Raw genomic sequence first — 18,563 nt, forward strand, 5'->3', positions numbered from 1 at the left:
AACTCATGACAGGCTGATCAGGGGTACAAAGCAGGCCTGTGCGGCAACGAATTGCCGATTGCCGAAATTGCCGAAATTGTCGAATTTTTGTTGCCGATTTGCCGTTGCCGAAATCGGCAATGAAGAAAAAGTTGCCGAATTGCCGTTGCCGATTTCGGCAATTTCGGCAACTGAAATTTTTGAATTTAGAGATTTTCACAATTTTTTCAATCAAAAAAATGATTTCGAAGTTCGAAAAACCTAATTTTGAACACCATTATCCCTCAAAGTGAATTGAAAAGGAAATGTGCCCCAATAATCACCAAAAATACTTGCATCGATCCTAAAATGGGCTTCCAATTTGTGAGCATAGGAGAAAAATTGATATCATGAGTCGCAACTCATCTAAAAATTATTCAATCTGTCTAAAATCACTAGAGAACGTGTGTCGTGAGTTGCCTAACAAGTTGAGTACACTATTTTCAAAACTCACAATCAGAAAAAATATTTTCAACCATTGGAAAACCATCTATTGTTCAAGATAAGTAGTTAGCATAAAAAATGTGATCTTGAGTTGCCAATTTTTGTAATTGCTTTGTTAGGAAACGCATGACACACCTTCTCTGTAGTTTTGAGCCTGATCGGAGCATTTTCAGGTGAGTTACGTATCGATTTTACTAAAAAAAGGACGACAGCTGTACGTAGAGAGACATTAAGCATGGTACACCGTTACGGTAGAATGCATACCCTGGCTCCAAAAAATCCCCGAAAAATCTCCAGTCCCCCCACCTTTAACAACAACAACTTCAACAACTTCTTCTCTGACTTCTTCATTGAACTTCTTCATTTAAACGTTCAATTTTTTGGCATTTTTCGAATTTTCGGTTTTCTTGGGATTTTTGAAATTTTCGAATTTTTGAGATTTTTCAATTTTTCGCTTTTTTGGGGACTTTCGATACTTCAGAAGTTTTTCTCAGATTTTTGAATTTTATTGAAATTTTTTGATTTAGTTTTTTTAACATACAAATTTTTTACATTTTTTTGAAAGTTTCGAATTTTTACACTAATCTTCTACAGTGTTTTTGAACTACAGTAACCCTATACATATATTTCGACACTATAGTAATTTTCCTTTTCATAAAAAGACAGTAATCCCATACACTCTCAAACTACAGTTACCCCATCCATATTTAAAATACAGTAGCCCTATTTTCAAACTACAGTAATCATATTTTTTAGTCAACTTTGAGCTTATTTCATGGACGATTATGACAAGGACAACGATGAAAAAGAAGAAAAAGAACGGAATGGGCAAAAAGAGCAGACTTTGAAGTTTTGATTACTGTAGTTTACTTTTCCATTATCTGAGTTTCACTGAGTAGATATTCTTTTTGATTATTACCATTTTTTACTTGACAAATAAGACCATGTTTCCAATATTCGATTCATTCTGTGTTAAGATCACACATTTTATCTAGGCAATTTATGTTTCCTCCAATTTAGGTCTTTCAAAACTTCTGGCACGTCGGGAGACTTAATTTTTCCCCTTTATCTCTTTTTTTTCTTCTCTTTTTTTCTTGGAATAAATATCATATTTTCAATCTTAACACAGAAATCTGTTCTACTACTAAGTCTTCAACGATGAATGTTTATAAAATTGTAAACCACATGATTATTTTGAAATTCGAAGAATCAGAGCCCAATGGAATCCAATTTTCTCGACTTTAAAGAATGCCGATGAATATGGCAGTTTTTTTCTTCTTCTTGATTTGCAGCTGCTGCACGAACAATGTGGACTATTTCCTCTCTTCTCACAATGTCCATTTGATCAGTTCTGGAAAATATTTTGACTACGAAACCCTTCTGGAATATCTTATACCAGACGAACACAGCTCGCAATACAATGATCTCAGAAATCTGTGATTACCAAGTTTTTAAGAATGAATATTCATAAAATTGTAAACCACATGAGTATTTTAAAAATTTAGAAAGTCAGATCAAAATGGGATTCAATAATTTTAGATTGTCAAACATCCAGTTGAATCGGATGGTTTTAGGTTTAAGTGCATCTGCTGCAGACACAAGTTGGACGGTTTCCTCTTTTCTCACAGTATCCAGTTGAGCAACGCTGGAAAATATTTTATCTACGAAATCCTCCTGGAATATCTTATACCTGAAGAGCACAGCTGGCAATGCATGCAGCTCTAGCAGCTTGAGGGTTTGTATCCATCATGGTACAAGAATGAAGATCTTGTCCAGAAATTTCAGAAACCGAGACAAGAAGAATAGCGATGAGGCAGAAGAGTTTGAAGGAAGACATTTTGAGACTTTCTGATGTTCAGTACCAGTTGAGAGCTTTTATAGTAACCGACTTGGTATTGATAAGCATTATGACAGCATCTTGTAACACAAAAATATTGACGGAAGGTTAATTTTTATTTGCGGATGTTCCTAAAAAACGGAACGAAAAGGTAAATATTGTGGGTGAAAACAAACTTGATACGATAAGAATTTCATAAGATCAGGTTTCACAAGAACAGGTGGCAGATTGAAATTTAAAGAATCGTCCTTTGATAAGTTTTCCAGCAGCATGGGGAACGGATCGAAATGGAATGTTTCCACCTTTATCGCATCTACTGCAGACACAAATTGATCCATTTCCTCTCTTTTCAGAATATCCTTGGACAATTCTACATTTTTAAACGACCGGAATTTCTGTTGCCGAATATTTTAGTTTAGATTTTTTTGCGAAACAAAGCTGAACGGATGTAACTGAACAACTCGCGAGATAAAATCAAGACGACACTCTTCGAGAAATTCAAATTTCAGAAAACAGATTTTCGGGGAAAAATCAGACGAATTGAAGTATTTGGTCTCATAAAAGATTTCTAATTGCCACTTTCAACGATGATTGAGTTCATGTTTTCTCTGATTGTTCGTCTTTTATTTATTTTGTTGATTGTACCATATAATTACAAAACTCGATCTGCTTACCCATTGAAAATACTATTATGAGGAATAGAAATGGAGAGAAGGAGGGGGATGGAAGGATAGTAAGCCAATTATTATACATGGATGAATCCATAACTGGAGGACGATTCGACTGGGTGGTGTAGGAGTATATGATAGAAAATATCCAATAGAATATTTTGAACTGTGTTTTTCGATTTCATTTGATTGAAGTCTCAATATTTCAACATTTTGTTTTCTCACTTTGCAATCTAATACAGGGTGACGCATAAATATCCGGACTAAAGTTTGCACTGAGCTAAAATTTGAAGAGCTCAAAATCAAATAACACATAAGTAGGCCTAGTTTCAGATTGATTGATCAACTTCGAGCTGAGTTATCGCTTGTCAAAATTGCTTTATCATTAAAACCACAAGAAACATTACGCAGTTCATTTTTCGATAAGCATAACAATATTTTTCGATAAGCATAATACACTTGAGGAATCGCTTTGAAAATTTCAGTAGCTTTGAAACAAATGTAAAACTAATTTTCTACCAATTCTTGTGCTTCCAATACATTTCTGTCTGAAGCTATACCCTTTGTTTATAATTTCGGGTAATTTTGCTCAATCCTGTAATCAGTGCATCACTATTCACAGTTCTATTTGTCCCTCACAATGTTGAAAAACTTATTTAGTACCCATCCCGATGATAGCTTCAAGATTTTGATAAAAATCGGTATCCACTAGGATATGAAAAATGGATCTAGGGTTTCCTCTGTGATAAACTTTGGATATTTGATAAAGCTTTAAAAAAGCGAACTAGTAAGATTTTCTCAGAGCCTATGCAATCGTTTTGAAGATGCTAACTTTCCCAAACAGATAAGCAAAAGTTTTAAACTCGGAAAGTTTATTTCTAACTAAGTATAATAGTTCGAAACCCTTATTGGATTTAGACCCAAAAAAATCTTTAAAAAGAAACAAGAATAGTGAGGACAAAAAAAGGGAAATGGACCAGAAGGTAAACAGAATTGGAAGGCGAATTTAATTTCTTCTCGGATGGTGTCTTCTTCTTTTTCTCCGATAGTTTTCAACGAACACACAGCATTTGGGCATTACCTAAATTGGCGTAAACGGAGGGACACATCCTTTTCTTCTTCTTCGTTTCGAAGCCCTTCCCGTTTTTGGTCCTCACCGAACAACAAATGATGAAAAGGAGAAGAGCTTTCTTTTCGTTTTTTATGAGATCGCTTTTTTTTCCATTTTTCTTTCTTTTTCCTTTTTAGCGTTCGAGAGGAAAAAGAGAACAAAAGTTGGCTTTTTCCAAACGATTTGTACTCCTAGCATCACCATTTGGTGTCACTAGGAATCTCAATTTTCCCTTCTTTTACTTTTCTTTTGAGCAATTTTAGTATCCTCCGATACACATGAAAATTAGCGGAGGTTCTTCTGGAATCTTCTAGCCAGGAAATATACTTTATTGCACCGAAGAAGAAAAAGAAGAGTTAGGGGAAGGAATGAGAAAAAAGAGAATAAAGAGAAAGACGAATTCAGATGTTTTATTGGTTCGGTTGGCGATAATTTAACTTAGCTGACTCGTTAGTATTTTGAGTCTGAAAATTGGTTTAAAAAATGTGAGACTCAAAAAGTTTAATAGTTTTTCTTTTCTTGTTTTTCGGTCTTTTTTATGCAGGATTTTGTATAAATTGCCAATTTTCCTGCTGGAGAACATCTGCCACGAATATTCTATACTTGCTTGGAAAACACAGATTTCAAAGAATGAGATGGGAACAAGCGCATTTCGGACAATTAATATCAGATTAGTTTACTATCTCTCTTCTGAATTTTTGAACTTCCAAGTTTTCGAAACTTCGATTATTTGGTTTTCCGAACTTCTGAATTTTCGAGTTTACTTATTTCCTAATTTTCGAACTTCGGATTCAATGAATATTAGAACAGGAACATTTCTCACTTTTTGAATTTCACATTCCTCGATCTTCTTCAATAACTTTCCAAAATTCTGATTAGATCTCAAGACTAGAGTTTATAGCTTAAGAATCCCCTAACTTATACACAATCACACACGAAATTTCACTGAACCCCGACTTGGAACTTTTGTTTTATTCTTAACAAAGCCTGGAACATTCTGCCATTTTCTGAAACTCCCACTAACTTTAAAAAAAACTTAAACTTATTTAAGAGCTACCGTAAATCCTGTTTTGCGGAAATTTGAAACTAAAAAGTTACACTAAATATACGGATTGTTTCTGAATTGTTGAGAGCTTTCAATCTGGTCATTTTAAACAAAAATTGTCACTGTCATTATGTCCAATACTGTAGTTCCTCATTCTCAAAGACTCATCGTTCTGAAAAGTGAAATATAGTTCCAAGATTCATTCTGAATTCTCCCATTGAATCCGATTGTTCAAACACAGTTCATTAACAATAAAAGTCAAAAGAGCACATCTTGTGGTCCCTTTGACTGCCCCTTGGAGCATCTGGTCCAAGTGAATTGAGAAGACAAAGTGTGTTGTTCATCGTTTCGTTCACTCGTTGCAAATCTACTTCACACCCTATTCTTTCACTCAATTTCCGACGTTTTTCAAACTTCAGTTCGGTGGGAGAGATAGTGAACGTCTATATTTTTCTTTAAGTGATTTTAATGAGTTTTCAAACTTTGCTATTCGTTTTTATGATAAATTAAGTTCCTATTATACTCAATCAAACCAATAGTTCAATTATTAAACGACTTTAGGTTGCATTTGCCAAAACATTTGGCACCACTTGATACCTACAAATTGGCTGACTTCCTCCTTCTCTCTCAGTAATCCAATCCGTTTTTTTCCAAATATCCGAGTGTTTGCCCAATTTCTGACTTCTTCCTGCTCTTTGGTTCCCCTCTTCACTTGTACATATCATCCTGGCGGTTTCTCTTTCCGTTCCTCAAAGGCTTCTGTTCCCGGCGGGAGACAGAGAGAAATGAAACCCGCGTAGTGCACCTCTGTCTCTCATTCAATCAGCATCCATAGAGAAATAGTGTTTGATCGAGAGACACGCAGACATTCATACAGATAACCCAAAGTATTAGACAGTTCAATTCGGTTGCGAGACGACAGACAGGTCACAGTCAAGGGGCGGGGACACCCTCCAGGGTGGTGGCGCGCGCCTTCTACTCTCTTCCATCGGTCACTTCTTAGACCTTCTTCTCTCTGTCTCTCTATCTCTCTCTCCCTCTCTTTCTCTCTTCAAGCTTCTCCTTCATTTTTGTGTGTGCTAGTGTGTGTCATCTCAATCACCGATACCTGAACCACTGATCCTCTTTCATCTTGATCCCAAAAAAACCATCCTAATTTCAGATCAAACCTGTGGTCATCCAGGTCGTCAGTTCCATGGGATTCTCCAGTGAATGGCTGGAACAGTCCTACCTGAACTGGAGGCATACGGCTAGTGCCAGGTGGGTAATCAAAAGAAGAAGAAGATATTTGAAGGTGATGGGAAAGAAGTTTTATGGGAATCTTGGTAGAATCGTGTGAGAACTTGAGAGAGATTAGTATCTAGGATTTTGAAACATTTTAGGGATTTGGAATGCTGACATCATTTCGAATTCTAAAAGTGTTCAATTTCGAAAAAAAAAAACAGTAATAATTTGATAATTTTTCCAGACTTATCCGAATAGTACTCTTCGTAACATCTGGTTCTGCATTCCTTCGAACACTTGGCCACATCCCTGGATTCTATGCTCTTTGGACAGCTGCAATACTTCTTCTCTCTACAGTAACCATCATATTCAATGTGCTCCGTCCACTTCGTATCACCGCTTTCCAAATTCTTGCTGGTATTGTTCTACTGCTAGACGTCATCTTCTCCCTTCCCGGTTACGAATCTTTATTCCCTGCTGTTCTGGCAGTATTCTCATTGTACGCCTTCTTTTCTCTTCCTTTCTACGTTATTCTGGCAACTTCAACATTGATTTCAATCGTTCAAACATGCTCATTTCTGCTGTTCGTTGAGCCACTGCACACAAATGAGGTAAGTATATTTGATTATCATTTTCTCTCTTTTCACACTATCATTATGTTCCCGAATAGGTGCAATTTTCCTCTCGTTATTTTATCACAAACTTCTGCATTGTTATTCTTCTATCGTTTCGCCTACTTTTGCCTAGTTTTTATGTGCCTCATCGAATATAATTGCCACATTCGAATGCACTTTCCAACTACACACTTCATTTCATTTCTTTCATCAATATGACCCATAAAATGGGGGAAGGATGAAAAGAAAAATGAAAACTAGATGTAGGCTAATTGGTTTCGTATTCATATTTCTTCCTCTTTTCATTCACTTCTCATTGGAAGTGATAAAAGAGAGAAATCGTTGATGGCATATCCTCCCTCTTTTTCTTCATCTCCTCCTCGATTATCTCTGCATCGGATCGCATATTTATATTGTTTTTTGATTGATAGGCGCGGTGAAAGAATCAGATGAAATAGTGTGTAAGACGAAGAGACCCAGAGAGAGAAACGAAATAATATACGTGGGAAAAGTGTACAATGTCGAATGCCATATCAACACAGGCGCCAAACAAATGAAAACCCCACTAGGAAATTAACTACGATAAGCGATAGGTGTATAAGTTAAGGATTGGAAATCGGGAAATTTTTGTGAATCCGAGGAAAACGTTTTCTGAAACTTTGAATTATTGAAATTCTGAAGCTCTGAAACCTTGAAATTCTGAGATCTTGTAATTCTGAAATCTGGAATTTCTGTAATCTCGTAATGTGAAATCTTGAAATTCTGAAATCCTAAAGTTCTGAAATTCGTAAATTCTAAATTTCTGATATCTTGAATTTTTGAAGTTCTGAAATTCTGAAGTTCTGTTAATCTTGAAATTTAGGAAATCCTTGAAACCATGAATATTTTAAAATAAATATGTTGAATTGGAATATTTAGGATCGAATTCAGCGCTTCCGAAGCCCTTAAAGCCCAGCTACAGTAATCCCTTGTAATCGGATGCTCATCTTGTGCTCATCTCTAAAAATACGAATCTTTGCGAATCTATTTTCTTCCCCATACAATTTCCGTTTTTTCGTATACAGGACCTCTAATGAAAAGGGAATCGATTAGTTTTCCTATGTAGTTTTGGTGTTTTTTCCGGTTAATTCTTCTCGATCTCTCTTTTTTCTTCTTCTTTGTTTCCGCAAATAAAACCCCCTTTCCTTTGGCGGTTTCGGTTTGGAAACTGGAGGTTTTGAATGATCGAAATGAAGAAAAAAACAGAGTAGTGTAGTGAAAACATGAAATATTATTTTGATGTCTTTTCATGGTTTACATTTTTCCTCTGTTTTCTGAAAAAGAGAGAAAATGTCCCATATTTTGTCGCATTCGAAACTTCTTCAAGGGGTCATTCTCAAAGAGATCGAACTCTGAGATATGGCGACAGAAGAAAAAGAAGAAGTTGGGTCACAAAAGAAGGGGGCATTTATCAAAAATGTGTGACGAGCTACTACTCTCATGTGTCTCCTTTGGAATGCGCAGAATAACCCGACAGACGTGTCAAACTTATGACAGGAAGAGCATATGGAAGAAAAGTTGAATAAAAAGAAGAAAAAGGCAAGGACAATGAAAAATAGAAAAAGAAAATGTAGCATGGATTAGTAGGGGAAGTATAGAAAAAATGGGAAGGACTCTGAATAATAATTTAAGTAAGTTGTTGGGTGTAATTATGTTAATTGAACACTAGATATTTTTTCCTACGGGGATGTCTGGAATGGAATTCTGAATTCCGCGTACTCCGCAAATTCCGACCGGAATTATTCCAAAGCACCGATTTTCTTTCCAGAATTAGAGCTTTTTGGACTACGATATATCAAAGACGCACGCGGAAAATCTGTTACCTGGTCTTGAGTGGAATTACTTGAATTCTTTTATTAGCGTTAACGAAACCACTTTGTCAAATTTTTGAGTTTTTGTGGCGGGAAAGTGGGATTCCAAAATAGTAAAAATGGAAATATTTCCCTGAATTCCGAAATTTCGAAATGTTAAAAATCGGAGTTTTTGGCAATCCGGGAAATTTCGAAAAGGCCATCCCGAACATCAATGTCTCCTACAGTAATCTGAAATTTGCCCAACTACTAGAGTTGTCCGGATTCCGGATTCCGTGAAAAATATTTTGTCCTCATTCCGTATTCCGGATTCCGGAAAATTATTGCTATTCCGGGTTCCGTTTCTCAAAAAAGTAATTCCGGACATCTCTGCCAACTACTAACGTTTTTTTCTATTCTCATTTCTATTGTTTCTTCTAGGATTTCTCGTAATTCCTTCTTTTCAATTACAGTCCCCCTCTTCCAATTTCAAACTATAACAATTACAGTAACCAATTAAAGTCAGACTGTAAACACAAAAAGTTCTAGAATCTTCTCTTTCTTCTTCCCCCACGTGTTCTCGTGGCTGTCAGCTGATGGACAAAAGGACCATCAAAAGTTTAGGTGTTCTTCAGGAAACGAAAAATAGTTTTTCCCTTCTCACCAGCCTAAACATTTCAACACCACCTGACAGGAGACAGGGACCAATCCATTCATCTTCAAATTTCATTGCTCTTTCTAAACGCAACAGAAATATATGGGTGCCTGTCGTTTTGTTTTACAATCTTTTTTCACTTTTTTCACACAGAAAAACGAAAAGTGATGGTAGTGGTATCTTCCTGATCTTTTTCTTTTTCTTCTGCTTATCTCTTCTGTTCTTTGCTGTTAATCACTTTGAAGACAGACGAGAGGGGAGTTACACTTGTAGCAGCTCCTAACCGATCTCTCTTCTCTCCTTCTCGATTTCAATCGGCGAGAAGAAAAGAAGAAGATAAGGAGAGGAAGAACAGGTGAAGAACGATGAGAGATTTATTGGGTTGGATTGGAAGTGAAAAAAGCAAAGAAGTGAAAAAAAGGGAGAGAGAGAGAGAGAGACAGTCAGTAGAATTTTATTGGGAAAGTTTGGTTGTGGGAAAACTTGCAAGGATTTGTAGAGGAAAGGCGAAAAGAATGCAGAAATGAAGCCTTATAAAATTAAAAAAAAAACTTCAGTTGAGACGCCCAATTTCAAAAAAAGAGATCTACCGTATTTGATATAATAGAAGCCCACCCAAACCGTCAACTTTGGTTCTTTCGAAAGCTATCAAAAAAGACAAATCATGTATCATAATGTTACCATTATTTTATTAGTTGACATATTTTTTATATCTTCTGAAAAAACCTAGGTAATTGAGCTCAAAGTGTACGTATACGGTGAGCTTCTGTTAGAGCAAAAAAGGTAATTCTGAAAACCTATTGAATCTTTATGGATTCTTCTAAGCTATTGTAAGAATAAAATATTTCTTTAGAACTATGGAATTTCGCAAGGCTGAATGTTAAATTTTGGTTATTAAGCAACACTTTTCAGATTCCGCTCTTTTTATCAACCACCGTAAACACTCTTATGTTATGCCACAAACCGTCAGTTTGAGCCAGTATAGTTTGAACCAATTTATCTCGGTTGCTGTAAAAGATATCAAAAAGCTACCAATTAACAAAACGTTTTTGATAATATGACAAACATTTTGCCAGTTCGTCACTTTTTGATACCTTGTACAGTAAATGAGATATAAGGGCTCAAAGTTTACAGTATATTTTCTCTAAATTGCAACATCGGCTCTTTCTTTTGAAATTGTTTCTCTCAATCTTTGAATGCATTTGATCCTTACCCATCCCATAAAAACCTGAACTACTTTCTCTCTGGACCGCTACCTTGCCACGTGTCTCCCATCCCATTCTGAATGTGTCCCATTTTGCGGTAAATCTTCCTCTCTGATCACTTCTATCCCCACTATTTCACAACTCGATACCCACTCTCTCTTGAGTTTACAACGTGCTACTTCTTCTACTCAGAGAGCACAAAGTGTAACCAACCCATTTCTCAAATCAGAGACTCACTGAACCAGTAGATTTTTTTCAAAAATACACAGAAGTAGGGAGCAAATTTTAAGTGCACACATAATACGGGTCAATGAACAATGGATATTAAACTGAAAGGGGGACGAGAAAGGAAATTGAGTATCAGGGATTCGACGATGTTTCGAAAAATACATCAGATTTCTGAAATCATGAAGTCTGAATTTATGATTATCTTAATCACAGCTTCATAACGTTCCTCATCTTTTCAGTTGCTTGCTATAATCGTCGTCCATATCTGGACAAACTTCACTGGAATCTATCTCTGCTCCTCCGCTGATCGTCTTGCTCGGAACGCCTTCTTGTCAGCGAGAAACTCATCGGAAGCCGAAACAACAGCCGAGTTCCAAAGCAATCGTCTGGTAAGTTGATGTTGTATTTGGCTGAAGATTGGGGAAAGGAGCAAACAGAAAAGGCGTCAAAAGACACACGAGACGTGTCAAATGCGCATTGCGCAGTCATTTGCAAATACGGACTGTACGAACACAAAAGAATGAATAGAACTGGGGAACCGAAATTGGAGTGTTTTGATTGGGAAAGATTATGTTTGAAAGTGGGAGTATCATATTACAAGTATTATGTGGGGAGTGGGACATGACATGAACTAAATTTGGAAAAGGGACTTGTTTCAGAATAAACTTCTCTCATCCTTCCTTCCGTTTCACCTTATCAATCAAGCGAGACACCAGATAACACTCTACAAACCACATCTGTACAATGAGACATATTCACAGGTAAGCCATAAACGTGAGAAAAAATTCGGGTTACTGTAGCTTCCCACAGTTTGTTATGGAAAATGTTGCGAACCTGAATAAAGTTTTTAGGCTTTCAAATGTTTTGTACCATCGGTTTACGCCCCCCCCCCCCCCACCGGGGTCTCAATCTCCTAGTTTCTCAGTTTGTGACTCGAATTTCAAATTTCAGATTTTTCCACTTTCCAAAATTTCTGAATTCTTAAATCTCCCTAAATTTTGAATTAATGACTTTTCGAAATTTTGAAACATGAAAAAAAGTACTTAATGTCCTAGAAATTCGCAAAATTAAAAGTTGGGAATTTAAGAAATTCAAAAACTGAATTTTTTAATTCGCAATTCAAAACATTCTGTAAATTCGAAATAAAGAAATTCAGAAATTTTCAAATTCTAAAATTCTAAAATTCTGTGAATCAGAAACTCGGAAATTAGTGAATTCGAAAATTAAAAGCTTAGAAAGTCAAAAATCGGGTTTTCGAAAACTTGGAAATTTAAAAATTCAGAAAGTCAGAAGTTCGAAAATTTAGAAATTTAGGCATTAGGCAAGCCAAAAAAACAGAAAATCGAAAATTCGCTAAAAAATAAAATTCAGGTATCAGTTGCATATGGAAGACTCGTTGGTTTCGAAACAGTTCTCGCCCAATGCTCTTCAATTGACGCCGCCCGTGTTCTAAAAGAATTAGACAACAGAATCGAGAGATTAGCCGCTGCCAATGGATGTACTCGTGTTGCTTCTGAAGGCATCACTGCAGTCTGCTCGATACCTGGAATCGACTCTCAACATGCTGCAAAACTATGCAGATTTGCCATGGAACTTGAGACACTGATTAATTCATTTCGAGATGCAACTACTGCTGATGTATCGGTTTGTATTGGAATTGACAGTGGACCCATAACTGCTGGAGTTATTGGTGTCTCGAAGTGGCATTATGACGTCATTGGATCAGTTTTTGATAATGCCCTTCTGATGCAAAGCAACGCCACAGAACCGTATGTTTGTTTTCTGGAAACTGCTAGAATTTGAATTTTTCAGAGGAGTCTACGTGTCGAATGAAACTCGTCGATTTTTGGGAACCAGCAACGAATTCGAGCTGGAAAAGTGCCCTATTGGATGGAGACTTTATGGACATCTACCATCTCCTGAATTGTTCCCAATCAATAAACGGTACATCAGTTATGTTTCCAGACAACCAAATATTATTATTTTTTAATTTTCAGATTCTCATTGGTGACTGTACCACAAGCCGTCAACCGAGTGCTCCAAAGCATCGTCGCCATGAATCCAACTCTAAAAACAATGGGAACAAACAAGAAGAGAAAAGGGGAGAAGAGTCAAGAAAAGTTTGATATGAAAAAAGAAAAAGTGGAACACTCAACAATCATTTCATCAATTTCTCAGCGATTCCGAAATCCTGGATTGGAAGCTGAATATCACAAAGAAACAGATCACTGGTTCATTCCATCACTTGCAATCTCAATATTCTTTTTGGTAGTTTATGGCATTTATCATATGTTGGTTATGCCTCGACTTATCACCAGTTTAGCACTGATTGTTGGTGCTTTGACCATTATGTTTTTCATTCTTCTCATGCTTTACATTGATTATTTTCATGTGAGTTGTAAACACTTCCATAATTAAGAAAACAAACATTTTCAGACGTTCTCTCAATTTATCACTAGAACATCAGCTGGTCATGCAGTTAGCATTGTTTTGATCATTGTGATTTTGTTTGTTTGTGGAATTGTTAATACAGTAAGTTTTTTGAAAAAAAACTCAAAAGGACACTCCGACCAAAAATTTTTATTGAATTAAAATTCTTTGAATGTTATGTATTTTCCTAATTTTATTGCGAAAAATTCTTCAAAAGATCCGAAATACCCGAGAAATTCAGTTGGAAGTTTGAAAAAATTATGGTGAATAGGGAAGAGATTTTGAATTCCCGCGCAGTGAGAATTCTAGGGATTTTTTCGAACTAATATTCGGAAAATACATAACTTTTCGATTATTCTAACGCTTGAAAATTTTTGATCGGAGTCCACTTTCAATAGTTCTGTATGATAATGTTCACTAATTTCAGTTTTCATGTCCACAACCAAATGCTCCGGATGTTTGTCAAAAAGCGCACTTTTCGACTTATTCATTTGCAATGTGGACTATCACAACAGCAGTTTTTGTCCGATTTCCATCTGTATTTCTGGCGACTCTTCTTCTGATTTCATTGCTCACTTATGGACTGCAAATCTATGTGACTCGACCAGCAGAGTTCGGACCACGAGAATTCATGACTGAATTAGATCTCACATGCTTTTTGGTATCACTGGCGTCCCTTGTTTTCGTGTATTCGAGAAGATGTGAGAAACTTCTCCGGTTGGATTTTCTGGCAGTTGTGAAAGGAATTGAAGAAACTTCAATGAAGGATAAATTGATCAACTTGAACAATCAAATGCTTTTGAATCTAGTACCAGCTCATGTAGCTTCGGGAGTCATTCAAAAAGCAGGAGACGTTTGGCACCATTCCCATCAATCAGTTGGAATTGCTTACATTGCAGTCAGTGGATTTGATCTTGAAGGAGACGCAGGAATCAATGGATTGAATTACGTTTTCTCTCATTTCGATCAAGCGATTTCCAATTACAAGGGAGTTGAAAAAGTGAAGAGTGCCAATCGTTTTTATATAGTTGCTGTTGGCCTCTTACCGGATGCTGCTCAAAATGTGAATGAGACTCCCTGGACCATCGGAGAACTTTTGAGCACTCTTGCTCATTTTATCATTAGTGTTTCACAGTTTGCAGTGGAGAACGAATTCCATGTTCAGATTGGTGAGTCCTTTCAATCAAATAATAATATTTCCCAATATATTTTTTGACAGGTGTCGACTGCGGAAGTACTCTTGCCGTTGTGACTAACACTGATCAACCACGTTATGAAATCTTTGGAGAGACCTTGGATCGTTCAAGAACACTGATGCAAGCAGCTGGACATGACACAACTTTAGTTTCTGAAGAAGTCTTTTTGGCTCTTCGTCCACGTCCACTGAGATTCAGTTCGCAACCAGTTAAAGTTGCTCTGAATCTGAATGCCTATGAATTGATAACTGGAATTCGTGAAGTGTCTGTTGAAGTTCCAACAATGCCACGAGAAGAGCAAGAGAGGCATACAAAAGGAATGGTGGAAGCACAATTTGCATGCCATTCCAGAATGTATGATACACAGACGTCGGAGGTAAGAATAATTAATTCTTGATACTGAAATTAATGTGAATTCTTCTTCAGATGGCATCTTCTATGGCATCTTCGTTCTCTTCAGAACTCCGATCTATTGACGGAGATGCTGAAACGGATTCTGATCTGGAATGGATTACTCCAGAAACAGCACTGATGAAAGAAGCACAAAGAAATCATCGATTCGTAATGAAGAACTCCGACTATGATCCATATCGTGAACCTATCCATCAGAATATTAGAGCTATGTCTGCAGAACAAGATTATCGAAACAGAAGGATTCAATCAGGATCTGATATGTCGGATGCTGAATATGGATCAACTACAAGCAGAGAAAATAGAAGGAATAATTGTGAGTGAAAGAATCATGTTTCAGCAAAATAAAAAAATCAATTCAGGTCGTCGTGGATGGCGTCCGTCTTCTAAAAACTCACTTCGTAATGGATTTGGTTTGTTCCGGAAAGGACATTCAGACAATGAACAGTCAACTGAAGAAATTAATCAAATTGAAGCAGCTGCGAATCGTGTTGACAGAATGATCCAGGAATTGAACGCTTTCGGAGATTTTGCAGAGGTAAAACCTCTTGAATATCAGCCATTCCCTTCCAACTTTGGATCAGTCAAATCAGTGCACCGTGCAATGTCTTCGGCGTGCCATACAGAATACGATAACGCAGAATCAGATGCAGCAATATCTGATGTGGAATCTAATGCCAATTCGGTTTCACATTCAAGAAATTCAAAATCGAGGCAAAAACAAAGAAGAAGGAAGGAGGCACGAAGATGGCATCGAGATGCCGCTGATGGAGATACGGAGTCTCAATGCAGTAGTATGACTGGAAGTATTGACCTAGATCCTATAAGGTGAGTTTCGGCACATTCATGAAATTTTATTGTTGGGTATGACACATTTTTCCAGATGGAAGTCGACACACTCGATTGGTTATGAGAATGAATATGAAATGCAAAGTGACGTAGAAGGACTAGCTCTCGAAGAAATGGCTGCTCTTTCAAGAGACATTCGAAACAATTTCGGAGATTTCCAACTTGCCTCATTTGATGATATTGATCAGGACTAGCCACATCTTTTCATATAGTATCTCCTTTTGAATCTCTTTTTTTTAATCCCTTTCTCAAAACCTACCAATTTTAAAATCGAAACTACGGGTAACCTACACAAGCGTACCAATATTTTGCTCAACTTGTTGCCTTCAAACCCCAATTCTTTTTACCCGGTATACCTGTTTCATTATTTAAAATTACCGTCTTCTTTCTCAAAAACGGTGTATTGTATTACCTTGTAATCAAATGAACATTTGAATTTCCAAATACATTCAAATCCTTTTTTTCGCCATAAATACAAAACAGCGGCCCAGAGAACTGCCGACAAAAAAACGAAAGAGAGATACAGAGAAGAAGAAGAAGAAAGGAGAACCGGGTGAGTCAATCTTCTCAGGGTCACTTTTTGAAACAGATTTGAAATTGAGACGGAGAACCTTGACGGACGAAGTGACATCTGAGACAACGTAACTTTTCAACTACAAAGCTTTTCAATGCTCTCTGCTTCACACTTCACTCGCAAGAAACAACGGTCTTTTCAAAATTTGCGAATCTGCGCAAATTAGGTTATGGTTTGCATTAGACCTGACGCAAAACCACACATTGTTTATAGCGGCAGTTTCAAATTCGGCTTTTTTATGATGATGTTTTTTGTTGTTTTCAGCTTCGTTTGCCGTAAACAATGTTCAAAAAATAATCTTGAAACCCAAATTGAAAAGAAAGCAATATGTTGCTCACAAGAACAAGAGTTCAAACATCAAAACAAGCCAGTCTCTTGTGCCTCTATATAAAGACACCAACACATCGTAAAATTCGGATGGCCAGATATTGGTTTCTGTACTTTTTGTGTAAACAACCGTGAGAGATCTAGAGAAGATTTTCTTATTTTATGGGTTATCCCAGTTTATGACAATATCAACATCACTTCCCGATTACTCACACGTCCCCTCGATTTCATCAGTCGGCCAACCAAACAATTTTATTGTCTGATGGTGCCTCTCCTCGAAGACCTCTCCTCCACAAAATTCAAAAGAACACAAACTCTGTTCCCATTCCGAGTCTCTCTCTCTCTCTCTTTCTCTCATCATCTCTTGTTTACCTTTTGTGTGTTGTTTTTTCTCTAGGTTTTTGGCGCTCGTCTAGCCGACGGCGTCCTTGTTCTATCGAGAGGCATTTTTCTCTGGCCTTCTCTAATTTCTCCGTTTCGTCCGCTATATCTCACATCTGTTTGTCCACAACTGAACTCCACCCACTTTTTAGGTCGACTGTCTCAAAGTTATTCTTTTCGCTGTTGACACTCTACATCGATTGTTATCAAAAATGGTAAGCATGGTTTTAACGAAAGTAGGGTCATGTGAAAGCTTAAGTTTCCTTAGTTTAATAGGTGTTGAGATTTAGAATCGATAAAAATCTAAAACACCAAACCCCATTCCAAAATCTATCTCTGCTTCCAGTCTTCTCATGACAATGACACCCCACTCCCAGTTCCATACACTTCTCGTCTTGGACAGCCGCTCGAAGCTGGACAAACTCTGAACGTCCACGGAAAAATCAATGACGGAGCTCTCGTGTAAGTAAAAAACCTTAGAATTCAACGACTAAATAAAGTATCAGATTCAATCAAAATTACCAGTTATAAAAACTAATAATTTTCAGTGCCGAGTTCAATCTTCTTCAAGGAGGTGGAGACATCGCTCCGAATACCAATGTGATCCTTCACTTGAAACTCAATTTCAAGGACAAGAAGGTCATTATGAACAGCTACGAGAACGGTGTTTGGGGAAAAGAAGAGCGCGAGTCGATCCCATTCCACGCTGGACAAGACTTCGATCTCCGTATTCGTGTGCTCGACGAGGGCTTCGAAATTTCTGCTGACAATAGGAAGATTCACGAATTCAAGCACCGTTTGCCATTCCAATCCATCGAGTACATCTCCGTTCGTGGTGAGGTCTCGTTGAACGGAATCCACTGGGGAGGACGATTCTACAAATTGCCATGGGAGACTGCTTTCCCAGCTGGACACCTCGAGCGAGGACAACGCATTCATCTCTACGGAGTTCCAAAGGGTGATCGTTGGTCATTCGATTTGGTCGCTCGCAACCAGGACGTCCTCTTCCATTTCAACCCAAGACTGAAGGAGAAAGTGGTATGTTTGAATTCCAATTAAAGTTCTTTTTTAAGTTAAATCATATCAGGTTGTTCGCAACTCCCACCGTAATGGATTTTGGGACAACGAGGAGCGTGAAGGAGAGTTCCCATTCAAGAAGGACGTTGGATTCGATTTGACCATCATCAACGAAGAATTCTCGATCCAAATCTTCATCAATCGTGAGCGCTTCGGAACATTCCAACACCGCACTCCAAACCCAATCGGTGACTACATCGGACTCCGAATCGACGGAGAGGTTGAGGTCACCGGAATCGAGTTCTCACACTAAATTATCGAATAATCTTCTGATCAAAAGGTGGTACGACGGATTGGAGATTTCCTAAAATGAAACTGTAGCAAAATGAACATTTCCTAAATCAAAATGGTTCCAAATTAAAAACTGTGCTAAATCAGAACTGTCCGGAAGTATAAATTGGACGGAACAGAAATGCCTAAAATGAAATTGTCCCCGTTTT

At 37.3% G+C, this 18,563-nt stretch overlaps 3 protein-coding genes across 3 annotated transcripts; 2 read left to right on the plus strand and 1 right to left on the minus strand.

Moving 5' to 3' along the window:
- Positions 1-2,038: 2,038 nt before the first annotated feature.
- On the minus strand, positions 2,039-2,299 carry CBG09224 (the record flags this gene model as incomplete). The annotated part of the gene is made up of 2 exons (XM_002641954.1): positions 2,039-2,107; positions 2,153-2,299. 2 exons carry the CDS (start codon positions 2,297-2,299, stop codon positions 2,039-2,041), a joined length of 216 nt encoding a protein of 71 aa, XP_002642000.1.
- Positions 2,300-6,318: 4,019 nt separating this feature from the next.
- On the plus strand, positions 6,319-15,958 carry Cbr-acy-3 (the record flags this gene model as incomplete). Its single annotated transcript, XM_045244114.1, has 13 exons — positions 6,319-6,383; positions 6,592-6,958; positions 11,118-11,267; positions 11,538-11,652; positions 12,257-12,647; positions 12,691-12,822; positions 12,876-13,269; positions 13,315-13,410; positions 13,736-14,477; positions 14,528-14,880; positions 14,931-15,231; positions 15,278-15,743; positions 15,799-15,958. 13 exons carry the CDS (start codon positions 6,319-6,321, stop codon positions 15,956-15,958), a joined length of 3,732 nt encoding a protein of 1,243 aa, XP_045093957.1.
- A 1,300-nt stretch (positions 15,959-17,258) lies between these two features.
- Positions 17,259-18,376, plus strand: Cbr-lec-4 (the record flags this gene model as incomplete). The annotated part of the gene is made up of 4 exons (XM_002641951.1): positions 17,259-17,261; positions 17,393-17,508; positions 17,595-18,084; positions 18,134-18,376. The coding sequence occupies 4 exons, from the start codon at positions 17,259-17,261 to the stop codon at positions 18,374-18,376; spliced, it is 852 nt and encodes a 283-aa protein (XP_002641997.1).
- Positions 18,377-18,563: the final 187 nt, after the last annotated feature.

The sequence above is a fragment of the Caenorhabditis briggsae genome (genome assembly GCF_000004555.2).
Source record: "Caenorhabditis briggsae complete genome, chrIII, whole genome shotgun sequence".
NCBI classification, from domain to species: Eukaryota; Metazoa; Nematoda; class Chromadorea; order Rhabditida; family Rhabditidae; genus Caenorhabditis; species Caenorhabditis briggsae.